The sequence below is a fragment of the Oikopleura dioica genome, chromosome XSR, assembly GCF_907165135.1.
Source record: "Oikopleura dioica chromosome XSR, OKI2018_I68_1.0, whole genome shotgun sequence".
Classification (NCBI taxonomy): domain Eukaryota; kingdom Metazoa; phylum Chordata; class Appendicularia; order Copelata; family Oikopleuridae; genus Oikopleura; species Oikopleura dioica.
The window spans coordinates 4,202,443-4,218,477 of record NC_137294.1 but is presented as its reverse complement, the minus strand read 5'-3'; the positions used below and the strand labels follow the sequence as shown (position 1 = coordinate 4,218,477).

General features: G+C 41.6%; 5 protein-coding genes across 6 annotated transcripts; 3 read left to right on the top strand and 2 right to left on the bottom strand.

The window, feature by feature from the left end:
* Positions 1 to 422: 422 nt before the first annotated feature.
* Positions 423 to 2,915, bottom strand: LOC145707677 (SH3 and cysteine-rich domain-containing protein 2-like). Its single transcript, XM_081785238.1, has 12 exons — positions 2,692 to 2,915; positions 2,566 to 2,630; positions 1,978 to 2,051; positions 1,780 to 1,934; positions 1,608 to 1,719; positions 1,500 to 1,561; positions 1,365 to 1,455; positions 1,098 to 1,321; positions 992 to 1,057; positions 869 to 949; positions 677 to 820; positions 423 to 636 (listed from the first exon to the last, which is right to left on the bottom strand). Exons 1-12 carry the CDS (start codon positions 2,764 to 2,766, stop codon positions 529 to 531), a joined length of 1,257 nt encoding a protein of 418 aa, XP_081641364.1. The 5' UTR covers positions 2,767 to 2,915; the 3' UTR covers positions 423 to 528.
* A 313-nt stretch (positions 2,916 to 3,228) lies between these two features.
* Positions 3,229 to 5,743, bottom strand: LOC145707946 (uncharacterized). The gene is made up of 7 exons (XM_081785541.1): positions 5,651 to 5,743; positions 5,444 to 5,472; positions 4,929 to 4,974; positions 4,669 to 4,811; positions 4,387 to 4,629; positions 4,166 to 4,345; positions 3,229 to 4,119 (listed from the first exon to the last, which is right to left on the bottom strand). The coding sequence occupies exons 1-5, from the start codon at positions 5,737 to 5,739 to the stop codon at positions 4,514 to 4,516; spliced, it is 423 nt and encodes a 140-aa protein (XP_081641667.1). The 5' UTR covers positions 5,740 to 5,743; the 3' UTR covers positions 3,229 to 4,119; positions 4,166 to 4,345; positions 4,387 to 4,513.
* A 55-nt stretch (positions 5,744 to 5,798) lies between these two features.
* Positions 5,799 to 6,452, top strand: LOC145708872 (uncharacterized). Its single transcript, XM_081786571.1, has 3 exons — positions 5,799 to 5,938; positions 5,981 to 6,121; positions 6,165 to 6,452. The coding sequence occupies exons 1-3, from the start codon at positions 5,903 to 5,905 to the stop codon at positions 6,450 to 6,452; spliced, it is 465 nt and encodes a 154-aa protein (XP_081642697.1). The 5' UTR covers positions 5,799 to 5,902.
* Positions 6,453 to 6,507: 55 nt separating this feature from the next.
* LOC145708700 (uncharacterized) lies at positions 6,508 to 8,479 on the top strand. The gene is made up of 6 exons (XM_081786395.1): positions 6,508 to 6,647; positions 6,688 to 7,021; positions 7,068 to 7,183; positions 7,243 to 7,292; positions 7,369 to 7,509; positions 8,342 to 8,479. The coding sequence occupies exons 2-6, from the start codon at positions 6,960 to 6,962 to the stop codon at positions 8,426 to 8,428; spliced, it is 456 nt and encodes a 151-aa protein (XP_081642521.1). The 5' UTR covers positions 6,508 to 6,647; positions 6,688 to 6,959; the 3' UTR covers positions 8,429 to 8,479.
* Positions 8,480 to 10,508: 2,029 nt separating this feature from the next.
* Positions 10,509 to 15,756, top strand: LOC145707790 (tyrosine-protein kinase transmembrane receptor Ror-like). Of its 2 annotated transcripts, none has more exons than XM_081785367.1 (12): positions 10,509 to 12,739; positions 12,783 to 12,992; positions 13,082 to 13,278; positions 13,339 to 13,574; positions 13,622 to 13,773; positions 13,823 to 14,101; positions 14,141 to 14,326; positions 14,372 to 14,623; positions 14,665 to 14,922; positions 14,965 to 15,249; positions 15,295 to 15,497; positions 15,543 to 15,756. In XM_081785367.1, exons 1-12 carry the CDS (start codon positions 12,524 to 12,526, stop codon positions 15,703 to 15,705), a joined length of 2,637 nt encoding a protein of 878 aa, XP_081641493.1. In that variant the 5' UTR covers positions 10,509 to 12,523; the 3' UTR covers positions 15,706 to 15,756. The 2 variants fall into 2 exon arrangements, with proteins under 2 accessions (XP_081641493.1, XP_081641494.1); XM_081785368.1 differs by having other exon boundaries at positions 10,510 to 12,739; positions 14,150 to 14,326.
* Positions 15,757 to 16,035: the final 279 nt, after the last annotated feature.

Below are 16,035 nucleotides of genomic sequence, written 5' to 3'. Positions count from 1 at the left end.
GAGAAATTTTTCTAACTGATAAGCTTCCCGAGAGGAAAACTTTCCGCACACCGCCATCATGCTGGCGCGTAAAGGAGGCGCCCTTCCGCCAGAAAGGCAGGGATTATCAGCTTCTCGGAGTAGTCGGGGTGTAATCGACGGTAGTTTTTGCAACCAAAAGTTCATTTTTATCCCTACTCAGCAGTAGTTGCGAAAAATCGATCGATATTCATGTTATTTTCAACTCAAATGGCTTTCGAAGTCGAGCTATCTATGTCAGTTCGAAAAAAAGAAGGGATAATCAAATGATAATCTGAAGATTATCATAAAGTCGATCTATTAGTTCTTTTTCGTTGGCTTCAGTCGTAATTTTGCAGAGAATGCTGGTGACAGTAAAACACCTTACCTTCAAAGGGCTCAAATTATTTATGACGAAAAAACAATTGCAATAGAATTAGTTTATTTGAACTATTCACAGTTTTATCATACTGTGTAGTATACAGGCAGAAAGAAGACAAAATGTACGGGTATGAAATGAAGGTGGAAGCGTCAGAGAGAACGGATAGAATTTTTGGGGACGAAACCTTCGCCATCAAGTGACCGTACGAAAAGCGAGTCTTCGCGGTTGATAGGTGAGGCGAAATTCACAACGACAATCTGAAATACCGTTAGTTCCAGAAAGATTCCGCTTGCTTACTGTATTCTCCTTTGCCTTTAGCTCCTTTCGCTTCGAGTTTCCGTAGCAATGTTTAGTTACGATAAAGGGCTTTTCGGTTTCTTCTACTTTCATGACAAACTTAGCTGGAAAGAATCCAACTGCACCAGAAGGCTCTTTTTTACCCTAGAGAAAGTCATCAGTGTTGGAAGATAAATATAATTTTGAACTTACGAACCACCAGTTGTCGTCCTTCGAATCACAGACATAAATTTTATCCCCAGGTCGAAGAGAAATATCCATTTTGTCGCGGGGCTAAAACTCTTCTTGTCAAACGTTCTTATGGTCGTTTATTACCTTGAAGTCGTAGAGAGCACAGTAAGGCTCTTTGTCGTGATTTTTTGGAACTTTGTAGTTTCGTGACTAGGAAATATTTACAAAAATCAAATTTGGTTGATCTCACCCCCATCAAGCCGCCAAAAAGACCCTTCTTAGGTCTTCTGATGGCGTCAAGTGGGTCTGGAGCGATGGAGCCTCTCTTGCTCGAAAAAAGGCTTTTCCAAAACACTGGATCGGCAATAGAATTCTTGGCACTCTTTCCAGCGCGGATATCTTCTCCAGTATTAACAAGTCTAAGTGCTTTCCCTTGTTTCAGAACTTTGTAGGAGTCGTCTATGTTTTCCAGCGCTTAGATTTGTTTACAGAAATTAGTTCGTTTATCATTACTTACCCATATTGTCCATTTGAGATACTATTGAGTCCCTGTGGGCTGATTTCGGTTCGCATATTGAAAGATGTCGAGAAAAGTTAAAGTTTCCAATCTGCAAGAAAAGATTTACGGTAAGTTCGACATTATAAAATTTACCCCTTCTCGAATAAAATGTGATTGTCCTGAGCGAGGATCTGGTCTTCCGGTACATGTGTGTGCTAAATAATTGATAGAAAAAGAATTTCAAGAGCAATGTTTATTTACCGATTGAACTTTCTTTAGATCGTTCGAGACAGTCGCTGTGTATATTCATTAGGCAGACTTGGCATCTTAGTCCAGTTCTGCTCACTCCAGGTCCTTTTTTTAAAATGAAGCTCAAGTAGGATAAGAATTATTCTCGCGGGAATTATATTTTTTCAAATTCAAATCCATTCCTGTCTGCTGGTATTTCTTCTGGACACTCTCCAAGAGATGAAGTAAGCTTTCCGCAGACCATACAGAAAGTAGCATTTTTGAATCTACACGGTCTCCATTTGTGCTCGATCACTCTGCCCGGAATATTGTCGAAGTCATCGTCGTCGTACATGCTGTCTATGATTTAGTTACATTACAGTCAGGTTGTCTAAACTCTCACCTGTCTCGAATTGGGAAGCCATGTCTTCGTCAACAGCTTCAAGAGCGTTGTTCTTTCCTTGCCGTAGATTCTTGCTAAAGAAAGTGTTGAAAAGCGCATGCCTATGAGTGTGAGCTGAGTTAATTCGAGTTCTACTCCGATCCCCACTGGTTGTCTTGGTACTACAACTTCCCCAAATACTTAAATCGCGCTGAGCTGTTTACGATTGTCTACGCAAATCGCACTTACTCCGACTAGGCTCATCGCTACTGATCGCCACAAAAGTGCACTTTTTGCCATAAATCTTATCTTTTTGCTCTAGGCCACAGTTTCCTTTCATTGCTTCATAAACTTTACTGTGCTATGCTGACAGAACCAACTCAACTTTTCTGCATTGCTTTTGACACATGAATCATATGACAAGAAGCGTTTTGTACGTAAGTTAATTTTTGTATATTTTTGGTGCTATTTAAAAAAAACTTTTATGTATTAATTTAGATAATAATAAGACTGTCTTCTGCTACGAGTTAAGCATCATTATGTCTTGATTTTAAAAATGTTCATATACTTAATAAATAAAGTTATGAAGACAAAAATCTTAATACTTACCCTTTTAGAATTTTTCTACGAAGTGTATCCCCTGCATCTGCAGCAAAGTCGACGACCGATCTTCTCTAAAAACAGTCAACCATTGTGCTCGTTATTCTCGAGTCAAGGTTACTTCGGGAGTCTAACCTTGAAAGACGTAGCAGAGTCTATCGAGTGTCGTCTACCGTTGCTCTCTCTTCGTTGCTGTCGAGGCGAGCTCATTTTTCTTCTAATGCTTCAGACAAGTTCCTCTCTTATATTTCTGATGTTTCTCTTCGTAGTGGCCAGAGTTAAAAAATAGGAACGAAAAACGCGATTTGCAAAACGTGTTGAATGATTTTGATTTGAAAAATGGTCCAAGGGGTTGCGAGCCCAACTCAGAATATACTCGTACTTTGACCTACACACACAGCTACACACAGGGCGATTTCCCCTCCCACTGAAGATGAGATCGTTAACACATCGAACGCATATTTCGAGGAGCTCGCTCTCTTATTTGAAAAAAATACGATTTCATGTGGATGACTTATTTGCTTTCATAGAGAATCCAAGAAAAATTGATGAAGCAAGTTTCGTTGAATTATTGAAAAAATGAACATTGTGCGTTCAAAATTTTACAGAAAACTTGGAAGAAATTTATAAATATAAATCATCGTAAATGTTAAACTTCCAATTTTGTTGTAAGCTTTATTTGATGATGTATGTTTTCAGGCTTCGTAGCAAATAAAGGTGAAATATTCAGTACATTTATGATTTGGTTGGCAGCTCGTTAATCTCCACGTATCTCAACGACTATGCACGATAAATTGTCGGCAGCTCCAGCAGCGAGTGCACTTTTGAGAACATTGATTGATGGGCTTTCTGGCTTTCCCTGCACAAGACCAGCTATCTGTTTGAGCGAAAGCACATCTGTGACGCTTCTCTAGGGATAAAATAGCACAATATTTTTTGAGCAAGCTGAAGAACGAATGCGATGAATTTCGAAACAGTTCAAGATTGACATGCTCTCTAGTAGCACATCATTATACTCGTGCATGGACACTTCATCATTTTTATAGAATATTAGCAAATTTGTGGAGATGGTATACAGCAGCGTTAATGACGTGGTTTAAATCAGCAGAGGTTATACTTTATCCCTGCCCATCAGTAACCAAACAGATCCATTTGTATCTATCCTTGATGACACTGCTGGAAAATTCGCGCACTGAGGGCTGTTCAGCTGGGGGCACCAATTTTTAACGATTCTTTGCAAAGTGCGCTCCCGTTTCCTTTGCGGATATAGCAGGTCTTGGCCCTGACTTACCTAGGGCACGAGCAACTCCAAGCTCTCCATTTACTCTGTAGTTTCCTTTAGATCCGGTGATGACAGCCCCATTTTTGGAAATACTTTCGCGCATCTCGCTGCACTATTCTTGGGATTTTCAATGTTTTATTAACTCTCAAGTTCATCAATTAGCAGATCCCGTGGCTCGAGCGTATGTGGCTCTGTCAAAAGTTCAGCTTGTTCTGATACCTCGTCAATTCCAAGTATGCTGCTGTCGCCGACCCAAGAGAAAATACTTTTTCCACGAGTCTCTTGAAATTCAAATAATAACGACAATCGCAACTGCCCCTTTTAAACCTATATAAAGAGCAGCAGTTGACCCAGATCTATCAGAAATTGAGTCTTCAATCATTTTCTGTAGATTCCCAAAGGTATTAATTATTTGATCTTCTCCGTGACTTGAGGCCAATTGATTTTGAACCTGAGGAACAAGAAGGCAGGAGGCAAACTCTGCCGCAGAAAATCCTCCGTGACCATCTTATGCTGTACTGAATGCGAGAAGGCCTAATTCATCTTACCAAAGATAGCATAAATCTCCATTTGATCACTCTGCTTCACATTGAAGTAATCCTCATTTGTCCGTTTTGAGCCCTTTTTGTGATATTTTTTCTATTCAGAAACTCCGCTTAGCTTACCAAAAATATATCACCCTTTCTTCCATGATTCCAAGAAGTATTTTCGATATGATTCAGGGCGATTTTGTTGATCGACAGAATCAGATATTTTTTCAGACACACTTGGTAAAATGCAAAGACAATTTTCTTAAAAATAATGAATTTTTTTTTAAAGATTTATTTTACTTAGCAATATCTCTGGATCTTTTTCCTCGATATCAGCTTCTTGAATGCAGTGTTCGATAATTTGTATCACCAGTTGATGCGGAAACTCTCCAGTGCTTATTTCCTCCTTTGTTTGGAACTTTGAAAAGTTTTGGTAAAGATGCCTGTGCTTGAATTCATATTTTTTCAACGAGCTGATTACAAATTAATAATTCGAAATTATATATTCGAAAACATTATATTAGATAGAAGACAAAAAAATAAGTCATTATAAATTCTACCGGAAAAGAAGACCACTTAGATATGTTTCTTTGATTTGCTCGTCCACTAAAATGAATGTTGCAATTAAAGAATAATCTGCATTGAGTATCAGGCATAGACTGCACATGTATTCAACTCCGCGCTTGAAAAGTTTTGCCAACAGAAGTGCTTATTATCGGAGCGCAACTTATCCCGAGATCAAAATATTTACACTTTCTGATCACTCTCATGCTCGATGAAGTCTTTAACTCACTGATGCGTCTCATTTTATGTCATAAAATTTATCTAATTCCGTTTGAAATATACTGGTAGAAACTATGGTCGAGTCAATATTACGCGATCAAGAATTTAATTGAGACAGAGATAGAAAGAATTCCACTGTAGGATCAAGAATCAGTGATGCTTTCGGCCGATCGAAAACGATTTACTATTCTATCACTGAGCCAAATATTTACTCTACCAAACGGCTCGAAAAAATGACATTTGCTAATAAAAAACTGAGTCAGAGAATTAAATGCACACTTTTGCTTCTTACCGTATTGAGCTGCAACGACTCGTTTCTGATAGCAGGTTAACCTGTGTTAACCTATCTTATATAGCCTAGATAAAATAGGCTATTTAATTTAAGACCAGTTAATTAATTTGTAATAACACTAAATAGAAGGATTTGATTCAAAGAAAGAGTGTGTTACACTGTGTTAGGAAATGTTAAAATAAAGCAGATGAGGTTAGCCCTGACTGACGGCGACGGAGCTTTGTCTGACCAGTCGATGTGTCGTCATTGCTGTGTGCGTCGATTAAATTCTGGAGAAAGCGCCTTTCACTGTCCATTCTCTTACCCCTCTGTCTTTTATGCGGCTTTCTTTTTGCTCGTGATTGGCCGCGGAAAAATCACAGAGTCCAAAATATTGAGCGAAAGATTTAAATACTTCACGGTGCTCTTATTCGGCCTTAGGTGAAGTTTTTAAAAGCGCGCAAAGACGCCAATTTCAGAATGTTGGACGACAAGGTGCCATTTTACAGGCCAAAGGTAATACTTAGCAAGCGATATTCGTAGAGCGAGCTTGTTTAGCAAAGTCCATTGCCATTAGGGTGGCCTCTTCGGTATAGGAATGATGGGGCCGAATCGCCTCCTAGATCACCGCCAAAACCTCTTCGCGGAAGTGATATCCTCGGCGACGGAATACCTGTCAAAAGATATAGCCAGGACAAGGTCCCCCTTTTTCTCTAGCAAACTAAACAGTCTCGGCGTTCAGGGTTCTACCAAGATCTACGAGCAAGCTGGATTTGAGCTCTCAAGATCAGAAGACCATCAAATAGTCGCGAAATTGAACACTGAAAAACTGCCACGCATAAGTTCGCCCTCAGATCCACGATACCAAAGAAGCAAGAAGCTCGATGGAAAGCTTTCAACATCAAGAATGCTTGAAGAAGAGATAGAGCGGCTTTCATATCTTCTGCAGGAAGAGCAAGAATCGCACAGGCGTACAAAAATGGAGCGTGCTGATGAGCTTAGGAAGCGAATAAAACTAGATATATTATGAAGATATGTTATGATACGATTTATATTGACAGTTTTTATATCTCTGAAAAAGAGAGCTGGAAGAGAAGATCCGAGAGGAGTATGAGAATAAAATAGTCTTACTGAATCAGGAGTTTTTTGATCAAACTCAACAGCAAAAAGACGAATTCCAAAGGGACCGTGCTCAAAAAGCTGAAGCATCTCGATTACGAGAAAAGTAAGTCATCGATTCAAGTGCACTCACTAATTTATTATAGACAAGTATCGGAGCAACTTACGGATACACAAATGGCCTTTGAACAGTTTCAGGCACAATGTAAAGTTGAATACAATAAAAAACTGGAGGAGGAGCGACGAATCATTCTAGTGCGAGTTTCAATTTCATAGTTTTTTTATAGCTAGTTTTGTTAATAAACTCATTCAAGACGAAGAAGCGAAAAAGCGAGTGGAGCTTGAGAACTCGTTCCAAAAAAAGCTCAGCTCGCGCTTGCGAGATCAACGAGCGCACATCGAGGCAGAAACTGCTGAAATGCTGGCTGAGTTGAACAGTAAGCATAAAGCGCAGACCGACGACCTTGTAACACAAATAAGGCGAGTGAAATTGAACATTAAATTTAATTCTAACGTTGCGTGATAGCTCCGCGAGTGAAGCTGCGGATAGACTGACAGAAAGTGAATCCAAAATGTCTTCATTGACTCAAAAAGTCACTCAACTCAAACAAAACTTGGCTGATGCTGAATCTGCTATTCAGGAACGGTTCTTATTCGGAAACTTTCTTGTAACTCGACGAGTAAGTAAACTTTCTAAAAGGCGAAACGAGTTGAATGCCGCGCAATGAAATCAAAGCTTTCAGAAATTGAGGTAATCGCAGCAAATTTTCAAGAGCTTGAAGGAGCTTTTAGTTCATAATTGGCAAAAGCTCAAAAGTGTGTTTTAGGGGCATCACAAGCGACAATTACAGGCTCTCAGCAGCTACCATAACACGCAAATAAGTAATTTGAAGGAGGAAATCGCACAGCTTCGAAATAGACTTATAAGAAAAGCAGAAGTCGTCGGGGAGATGGAAGCGAGATCAAGGGTAAGAATTCAAGTCATTATCAGTTATTGAAATCATGGAAGAGATCTGGACAAGTAATTTTGAAATAATCAAAAATGAGGCTCGTTGATCACGTTCAGAATGATTGATTTAAATTTCTACGTCCTGAGAAAAATAATTGCAAGATATCGATAGCTATCAAATAAGGGTAATAACAACGAGCTAATCTGTTTGATCTTGCGCAGTCTGAAGAGAGTAAGTTCTCATGCTGTAGCTTTCAAGAGCACCTCTCAAGAGTGCCTTCGCTAAACCAAGAACACATGGAGCAAACAAAAGCGCATGTTCTGTGTAACGTGTGCCAAATCCAAGAGCGCGCTTCACCGAAATAGTTTCGATAAGAACGATAATAAAATTCAATGTCAAATTTGAGGCACTTTACATTTTTTGTCCAAAATTCAAACTCATTTTAACGAGGAAAAGGAATCAGCGGCAATAAATCATTCTGAAAGTCATCTTTCTTCACTTGCGATATGTTTATCGCGGACTCTGCCGCTCTAATCCACCCTATTTTTGCCCAATGCTGTCATCTAAGTCCCCTACTGTTTTGTTATTTCCGCCGGGTGCGGATCACTCGGCTCTCGCCAGATTAGCCACTCAGTCTAAGAACTTATGAACAAATACGGGCCAAGAGCCCGACCGGGATAGCGGTACCCTGCTGCTTGAGATAAAAGGTGCGCCTCGCCTCTCTGAAATTTGATTGATCTTTCAGATCAAGAGTCCATCAAATCTGGGCACGTATTAACGATGATCCTGCGTTATATCCGCCATTATTTTCGCCACCACTGTATGAAATCTAAAACAAGTCTTCTTTCAGGGCGCGATGAGTCGAATTCATGGACCAAACTCCCGGAAGTCAGCACCTCCGCTCGAAGAGATTCTTCAAATCACTTCTCCAATTTAACTTGTTGGCAGTCAATCTTCTTTATTTTTTTTAATAAAGTTCATTTTTGCATAAAATGCAGTGCGCTTGATTCCACTTATGTAAATTAGCGCCTAGATAAGTCATTGAATTAATGCGATAAAACATCTGGGACTCGATAGGTTTATTGAACTCATAAATCGCCACGTGTCATTTTAAACCGTTTTTCGAAAGCCGGCGATCTCGGAAGAAAGTTATTTCCCGATTTGATGATCACAGATCCACCAAAAACTGTTGTGTTGACAACGGCGTTGGCGAGCAGCGTCTTCTACTCTTTATACGGAAGCAGCGCACAATAGGGATAATGGTCGAAGGTAGAGGAGAAGACCGTTTCATAAATCTTATGAAAGAACAGGATTAGGTCTTTACAATTCTTCTAACAAAACAAAAGCCGATTTATCGAATTCAAGTCGAATGGGCTTATGTTTATAGAACATCTCGTGATTAGGGACCATCGTTTGAGTTGCTGCGAATTGAATTGATTATTTGTATACGGCACTCCTGTAGGAAGTGAATTTGCTGGGAGCCTACTCAGTGCGCTTGGATTTTGACAAGATTAGATAGTCTCAATTTCCATGCCCCCGGTCCACTTCGGAAGTTTAGAGCCTATGTTATCGCTCTCTTCCTTGCGTAAACAAATGAGTGAAATCCCATTTGAAAATTGTTGACTGGACTGAGGCCAGCGTCTGCAGCGCATGTTGCTGCAATTCAAAATTCAAGCAGCAAAAAGACGCATGTCAATTTTAATTTCAACGCTCTTCGAATCGCTACAAACACGCTGGGCTTGCTTGTGGCACTTTAAAAGTAAGTACCTCCGTGATTACTCTCATAGGGCGACAGAGCTCCTTGCACCGCGACAAATACGACCTTGAAAGCATCGAGCGAGATTATACGGATCGTCGCGGTCTCAGCAGGACATAATGAGCCTATCACTTTCTCCCAGGCCGGATGCGGAAAATCGCCGGGAGTCTGGCCTACCCGCCGCTCTGTATGTATTTTGCGCATGCAGCAGCTGCTTCTTTTTTTAGTCAAAGTCGGCTCTGTCAAAGAGATGCGCCGTAGATATCGCATAACTCCAGGGACGGCTTCAACGCACTTGACGTCACGCAGTGATAAGGAAGCAGTTTTAGAAATAAGACGGAGATGATATATTTTGCAGCAAAGTAGTTTGGCAGATACTATCTTGGGATTGTTTTGGCCTAGATCTGCTCAAGTGGCTCTAAACCAGGACAGGAATTCACGGCTGAATAAGTCTCCCCATCGAAAATCTGAAGGCGCATCACTGCCGTCCCTTCCAGAAACGCGATTGTTTGTTTGATAGCCAGAACTGCTCTACTTATCTGCTCCCTTTCCAGGTGATCCTATACAGCATTAATTACAGTAGATCGGAGAAAAAACACTGCCCCACGTTGTGACAATATCAAAAAAAAAAAAAAATTAAAATAATCACTCGGCTTTAACGAGCAAACGAGCCGGAGTGAGCGCTCGTAAATGCAGCGTCGAATATCAGAGTACTCCAACTGTCAATGATATAAATTATTACGCACAGGAAACGTTTGTGTATCCCATCATCTGGCCCGGTCCAGCTTCTCCCCACACAGCCAGGTACTTGATGATGATTTATGGGATTGACGGGCGCGCGGAGCCCGATCCAGCCGGCGACTCACCTTTTCACTGAAACTGCACTTAGCATTTGAAAATCTGCTGTTAGACAGAGGTATTAAGATAAAGCAATTAAAAAAATAACGAAAATGAAGAATTTCCGGACGGAAATCATGAAATTCAAATAGAAACGCTCGGAAACAAAATTAATACGTCCGGACAAGTTTATCGCCACTACGGTTATTCTTATTTTTTCGCGAGCGCGTCGCTTGAGAGCTTGAACTTGGCCTCAGACCGATAAAAAGTCCTTGAAGCCAGAAGAATAAGGGTACGATCGCCTACGCGGCCACTGGGGGTCTTGAGTGCGTTGAGTTGAGTTGCGCTATGTGAGCGCGCGCGCTGGGGCTCGCGGGGGGCTTTCTTCGTTTCTTTTCAAAACGACCTCGGGCAGAGGAACCTCCTCGCGCAATCAGCCTTAAACTCAAATACTACCTTGACTGGGCAATTAATTAGAGAATGTTTTCAAGAAGTAAAGAGATTAGGAAGGCGGAAGATAAGAAGTTTAGTTTGCGGAAGACGGGACGCATTGACGGGGAATTTGACATAGGACCGGAAGAGAGCACCCAACACCAATCTCGCTTGTTTGACAAAAGGGGACTTATCGCATTTTATGGACAAATATACGAACAAAGATTGAATATTTGAGCCCAGCACTGTAAAGATTCACAAATGTATTTCGCACACGAGGCGAGCCCATTGATCCAACTTTTTTATCTCGTCTTTTTTTAGTTTTGAAAGAGAAGGAAAGAATTTTGGCTGTACTTCGGTATTTTAGGGACACGCCTTTGACATTTGCTCTTTTCTTTTATTGAAGTAAGTAGATTCCTTCGAGTAATTAGGGAATGTAATTCAGAAGTGCTTTTGCTGACAAATTCGCGGCCGTAATAATGTTTGTCAGGAAGTATCCTACGAAAATACGCGTCAATATTTAATAGAGTCGTTTATTGATTACGGCTAGTTTAGGCCACACGCAACCTTGCTCGTGCGAGCCAGACAAGCTGGCTAGGGGTTGGGTTGACACGAATTTGTGGTCGCTTTCCCCAGCCAAGGTTGACGAGCACTGCCAACTGTATGTATGCCAACAACAGCTTTTTTCGAGTTTTGAGTTTTTTAAACACTCATTTTGAATTGAAAGAATTCTCCGCGTCGAGAGTAAATGTACCAGCTGATCGCCCCTAAAGCTCATTTTACGGAGAAGATCGTTTGATGTGTTCATTGTCATCGTGCGCATTTTTTTGTCGTTTTTGAAATTTTACGAAGCCGAACGAACAACAACGTCCGATGCTCATAATATTTTCTCGACAATTTCGTGGCGCAATTTTAAAAGCAATGCGCAAACACTTCTCAAAAGTGCTTCTCCTTCGCAATTTTTCGCGCGTCTGGGAAAATGATATTCTACTTGAGTGCATTCTTCGTTTTTGGAATATTTTTGGCGGAGCACAATTCCATCGCGAATATTAATAAGGGAGAGAACCAATCCAAACACCCTGAAAGCTCATTCGGGTCACTTAGGTTCCACTTCCGTTGCCACAACACGGAACTGTACTGTATCGAATTTTTTAGTATTTTTGGTCGTTTGCACGGCGTCGATCAGTAAACAGATTAGTAAAGCTCTAGCTCAACGAGACTCCAAAGGGGAGAACTAGAGCACGGTTGACCCTTTATCCGATTAAAGTCTAGGGCGAGCAAATTTGCGGAACCCCTTTCAACTGATTTATTCAATTTTGAAGAATTCTTTCAACTTCCAAAGGCATAATTCAATTATTCTTTTGCCTCGAATCTCTTCGTCAATTCAAACATACTCAAGATTTACGCACGCTTTATTTTCCTTTGAAGGGTGTTATTAAAGATAATATTGTAGATCAGCAGTGGACTTGGGCTAATATTTGCGCGAGAATCAAAATCGTGACATAAAGAGTGCCAGGACAATTTAGCCGTCATTTGGCGACATTGGTGAAGTTAAATGACCAGCGCAAATATACCCGCCGCTGAATACAGTGCACTACAGTTACTGAGCCACTCAATGGGACAAGAGTCAATTAAACACCGTTCGCCAAGTTCGAATTCACTCGATTCGAGAACTAATAAAGCAACCCTTATTAGATAGTGAAAATTCGAAAACTGACTTAGTCACGGTCAGATATTTTATGGGCTTATTTGATTTTCTGGCCAGATTTTGACGGGATCGCTCAGGGCTGGTTTTGCCGCTGTTGATGGGATTATCGAGATCGGACGTGTTGAAATTGCTATTTCCGAAATTGTTGAGGAAACTTGCGAAATCGCGCGTCGACGGGATGTTTATACTTCTAAAATTGTGCATCCAGCTGTGAACATGTTCAAGTGATAAGCGTGAGTGTGTGCTTTAGAATGAAATCGGTACCGATGTGAGACGTTCCAAGCCGTGCGTTTCCAGCCATGCATCGAAAAGTATTTCAACCTGGCCTGGTCCTTCTCGCCGCCCTCGTGAGCGCAGAAGACCTTGTCATCACCAAACCTCTGAGAGATAAAACCTACAAGCTCTTTTCTTCAATCGAGCTCGAGTGCAGCATCCACGGGGCAGAAGAATTCACCTGGGAAAAGGATGGCGACTTCCTCGACGAAGAAAATGTTCAGAGCATCATCAACGATTACGTAAGTAAATTTATATATTTCTGGCTCTTACAAGAATCAAAAGAAAAAATTCACCTCAACTATAAATATCGACTTTGCGACCACGGTCGATGGCGGCAAGTACAAATGCTGCGGGCGGTTAAAGTCCACGAATGATAGTAGATGTACTTCGGCAACCATAAATGTCGCCGTGGACCAAGACACTAATCCAAAACTGCCCGACACTGGCTCTGATGTCCCCGTCGACAACTATTGCTTCAAATACCCCAATGAGGAATGGTTCATACACTTTCATACGTGCTTTTCAAAGATTTTTTTTTCTTTGAAGTTAATTGAATAAAAGGTGTGTTTACCTAAAATCAGCACCCTGGAATATGCGGACGCTACTTGAAATACAAATCAGTGCATATTCAAAGCGAAGAGAGCATCCCGTTAATGGAGAACATCATCAACAATGCTTTCGAGCAGCTGAAGAAACATGGCATTATGACAGAGCAATGTTATGATTACGCACCAAAAGCATTCTGCCACTATCTCCTCCCAGAATGCACTGAGAGCGGGTAAGTCGCCAGCGGATTTCTTTGCTCTGTAATACAGAGTCTGTATTAATTCGAATTCAGAGAAACAAAACAACTCTGTCCTGCGGACTGCGAAATGATGCGCCACTCGTACTGCGCCTCCGTGTTCGAAAACTTGACCATGACAGAAAACGAGGAGCTTTACGTCGTCGCGAACGAGCTGCACAAGTTCAACTGCGAGAATCTCGCCGCAAAGCAAAAGTCACAGGATTGCCTATCGATCGGTCTCCCCGCCGTTCTCAATACATCGCAGACTTGTTACGAGTCGAATGGAATCGGTGCGATCGACGTTTTCGTATCAAGTAGTAACAGTTGATATATTCAGGCTATCGTGGCAATGTAAACAAGAACTGCGTGAAATGGGAAGACGTTCCCAATTTAGCCGACAAGGAAGAGTACAAGATTTATGGGCCATCAAATTTTCCTGAGCTCTCTGGAGGCCATCGTTACTGTCGCAATCCTATAAGTCAGAATATGGTAAAGCTAATTTAAAATAGTGATGAGCCTTTACCTTGATTGATTATAGCACCCAGACCCATTGCTTCAAGAACCGTGGTGTTTTGTTCAAACCTCGACCGGAACCTTAGAACCTCAAGCTTGTGAAGTGCAAGAGTGCCCCAAAGAAACACTTCTGACTAAAGAAGCGTTAATTATCCTCCTGCCATCTGTTGCTGTTTCCCTTGTCCTCGGGATTCTAGTGATTGCCTGGATCGCTTGTCGTAAGCGAAATCCAAAAGCCGCCGCGAAAGGCGACCATCTCAGCAATGTTGATAATCGACAGTCGTCTGAAATCCTCCAGCAGCAGGTTTGATAAGATGAGCATGTGCATGAGAACTAAATTTAGAATTATCAGGAGACGCGAAATTTGAGCAATGGATTGGGCATGCCCAGGCGGATTCCACTTCCGGAGCTCCCCGCCGGCTCTGTTCACTGCCGAAAGGAACTGGGCGAAGCTTTTTATGGGACGGTCTACTTGGCCGAAATTGCGCCAAACCTGCTTTACGCTCCAACACATCCTGTCGCCGCAAAGGTACGCGACTTTCGATAAAAGTAAAATACTCACACAAGAATTCAGTCTCTCGCCGCCGGCTCCAATACGCAACAAATTCACCAGTTCTGGCGTGAAATCGAAATGCTCCAGGAGTTGCGGCACGATCGTATTGCTTCGCTTCGCGCTGTTGTTATCACGCCAAGTTTCCGTTCGATGATATTTGAATACACTGATCTTGGGGATCTCAAGAACTTTTTGCTGAGCAAAAATCCGAATTCTGACATTTACTGCGGCTCGCCAATGAACGCTCAAACTCAGCTCCATATTTGCCTTCAGGTTTGTTCAGCGACAAAAAACCAAAATAATCAACTGTTTAGATCGCTGAAGGCATGGATTATTTATCCTCTGGAGAACGGCCATACGTTCACCGTGATCTCGCAGCGCGTAATATTCTAATCGATTCGCAAATGCGCGTCAAAATTTCAAATATCGGCATCGCGCGAGCAGAAACCGCTTCCGACTATTTCAATCCTCAGGTTGCTGCTGGCGAAATTGGCTCTTCCTGTAGCCCGCAAACATTGATTCCCGTTAGATGGATGTCTCCCGAATCGCTTCTAAAAGCCGATTACACAACGGTAAGGGAAGTTTATCAAGCCAAGTTTACAAGAATCGATTAGGCTTCCGACGTTTGGAGCTTTGCCGTTTGCTGCTGGGAAGTCTACAGCTATGGCACACAGCCATATCTTGGCTACACTGACGAAGGAGTCATGGAACTTGTTATCCATCGCAAGCAAGTTTTGCCATGTCCTGATGGCTGCCCGCTACCAGTTTACAACCTATTAATTAATTGTTGGGCTTACAACGGCCAAGCACGGCCCGTGTTTTCCAAAATCGTTTCGCAGCTGGAAACGCAACATCGAAATCTACCTCAGACCAGACAATTCCACCCAGGTCCACGATCGGTGAGTTCAATCTTTTTCTCTGTGATAAACACTCATTTATTTCAGCATTCTTCTTCTTCCACATCTTCCTTTCAATTCCAGAGTTCGAGGAACAAAAACATCTCTTCCAATATCGATGCTCGATCTCACATTTCACCTTCAACAGAATCTACCACAGTGTCAAATACTCAATTTGTGCCAAATCCGTACGAGAACAGCTGGAAATCATCCGTTCGTCCTCATCCCGCTCCACCAGCAAGCCCAGCGAGGTAGAAAAGCTCTTCTAAAATCGGCCGTAACTAACAGAAATTTAGTCACTCAAACAATCAGCTACGTTATCCCACTGGTGCGCTTTCTACGAGCTCTTCAGCTGGCTCTTCTGCAGGTCACATGTACAATCCGCCCGAGGAACTGCTGCGCCCCCTTCTACCAAATAGCCAAAATTTAATGTACAAAGAACCTCATCAGCCAAGATAATGCCCGCAAATAAGACGAAAACAATTAAAAGCTTCAAGTTCATCCTCATCATTGAATCTGTACATATTTCTTTATCTGTCAATTGTTCGCCAGAAAATACCTATTACTGACCCTCTCACTGGTGGTTCGCTTCATCATTTTCATGAAGCAATGGTTCCATAAAGGTTCACTCACTGTAAAAATATAAATATACGCTGGAATTTCTCTGTGTTTTCGGTGGGCCTCGATCGGAAATAAACAAAAATAAATATTCAAAGACCTAAAAAGTTGTTTTGTTTTCATCACTGAATTAGGCTAAAATTAGAGATCATCCCCTTTTGCCACATCCGC

Bases quoted from the DNA above. Each gene is read 5' to 3' on its own strand.
- LOC145707946 (XM_081785541.1), bottom strand. From the start codon at position 5,739: ATGGACAGTGAAAGGCGCTTTCTCCAGAATTTAATCGACGCACACAGC. The intron at 4,975-5,443 runs GTAAGAAGCAAA...CATTCATTTTAG, and splicing joins AGTCGTTGCAGCTCAATACG to TGGACGAGCAAATCAAAGAA. The intron at 4,630-4,668 runs GTAAAATAAATC...ATTATTTTTAAG, and splicing joins AGATCCAGAGATATTGCTAA to AAAATTGTCTTTGCATTTTA.
- LOC145707790 (XM_081785367.1), top strand. From the start codon at position 12,524: ATGCATCGAAAAGTATTTCAACCTGGCCTGGTCCTTCTCGCCGCCCTC. The intron at 13,279-13,338 runs GTAAGTCGCCAG...ATTCGAATTCAG, and splicing joins CCAGAATGCACTGAGAGCGG to AGAAACAAAACAACTCTGTC. The intron at 13,575-13,621 runs GTGCGATCGACG...TGATATATTCAG, and splicing joins TTACGAGTCGAATGGAATCG to GCTATCGTGGCAATGTAAAC.
- LOC145708872 (XM_081786571.1), top strand. From the start codon at position 5,903: ATGTTGGACGACAAGGTGCCATTTTACAGGCCAAAG. The intron at 5,939-5,980 runs GTAATACTTAGC...GAGCTTGTTTAG, and splicing joins TGCCATTTTACAGGCCAAAG to CAAAGTCCATTGCCATTAGG. The intron at 6,122-6,164 runs GTCCCCCTTTTT...CTCGGCGTTCAG, and splicing joins AAAGATATAGCCAGGACAAG to GGTTCTACCAAGATCTACGA.
- LOC145707677 (XM_081785238.1), bottom strand. From the start codon at position 2,766: ATGAGCTCGCCTCGACAGCAACGAAGAGAGAGCAACGGTAGACGACAC. The intron at 1,562-1,607 runs GTAAATAAACAT...TCAATTATTTAG, and splicing joins ATCTAAAGAAAGTTCAATCG to CACACACATGTACCGGAAGA. The intron at 637-676 runs GTAAGCAAGCGG...ACGGTATTTCAG, and splicing joins TAAAGGCAAAGGAGAATACA to ATTGTCGTTGTGAATTTCGC.
- LOC145708700 (XM_081786395.1), top strand. From the start codon at position 6,960: ATGCTGGCTGAGTTGAACAGTAAGCATAAAGCGCAGACCGACGACCTT. The intron at 7,022-7,067 runs GCGAGTGAAATT...GTTGCGTGATAG, and splicing joins GACCTTGTAACACAAATAAG to CTCCGCGAGTGAAGCTGCGG. The intron at 7,510-8,341 runs GTAAGAATTCAA...GTCTTCTTTCAG, and splicing joins AGATGGAAGCGAGATCAAGG to GGCGCGATGAGTCGAATTCA.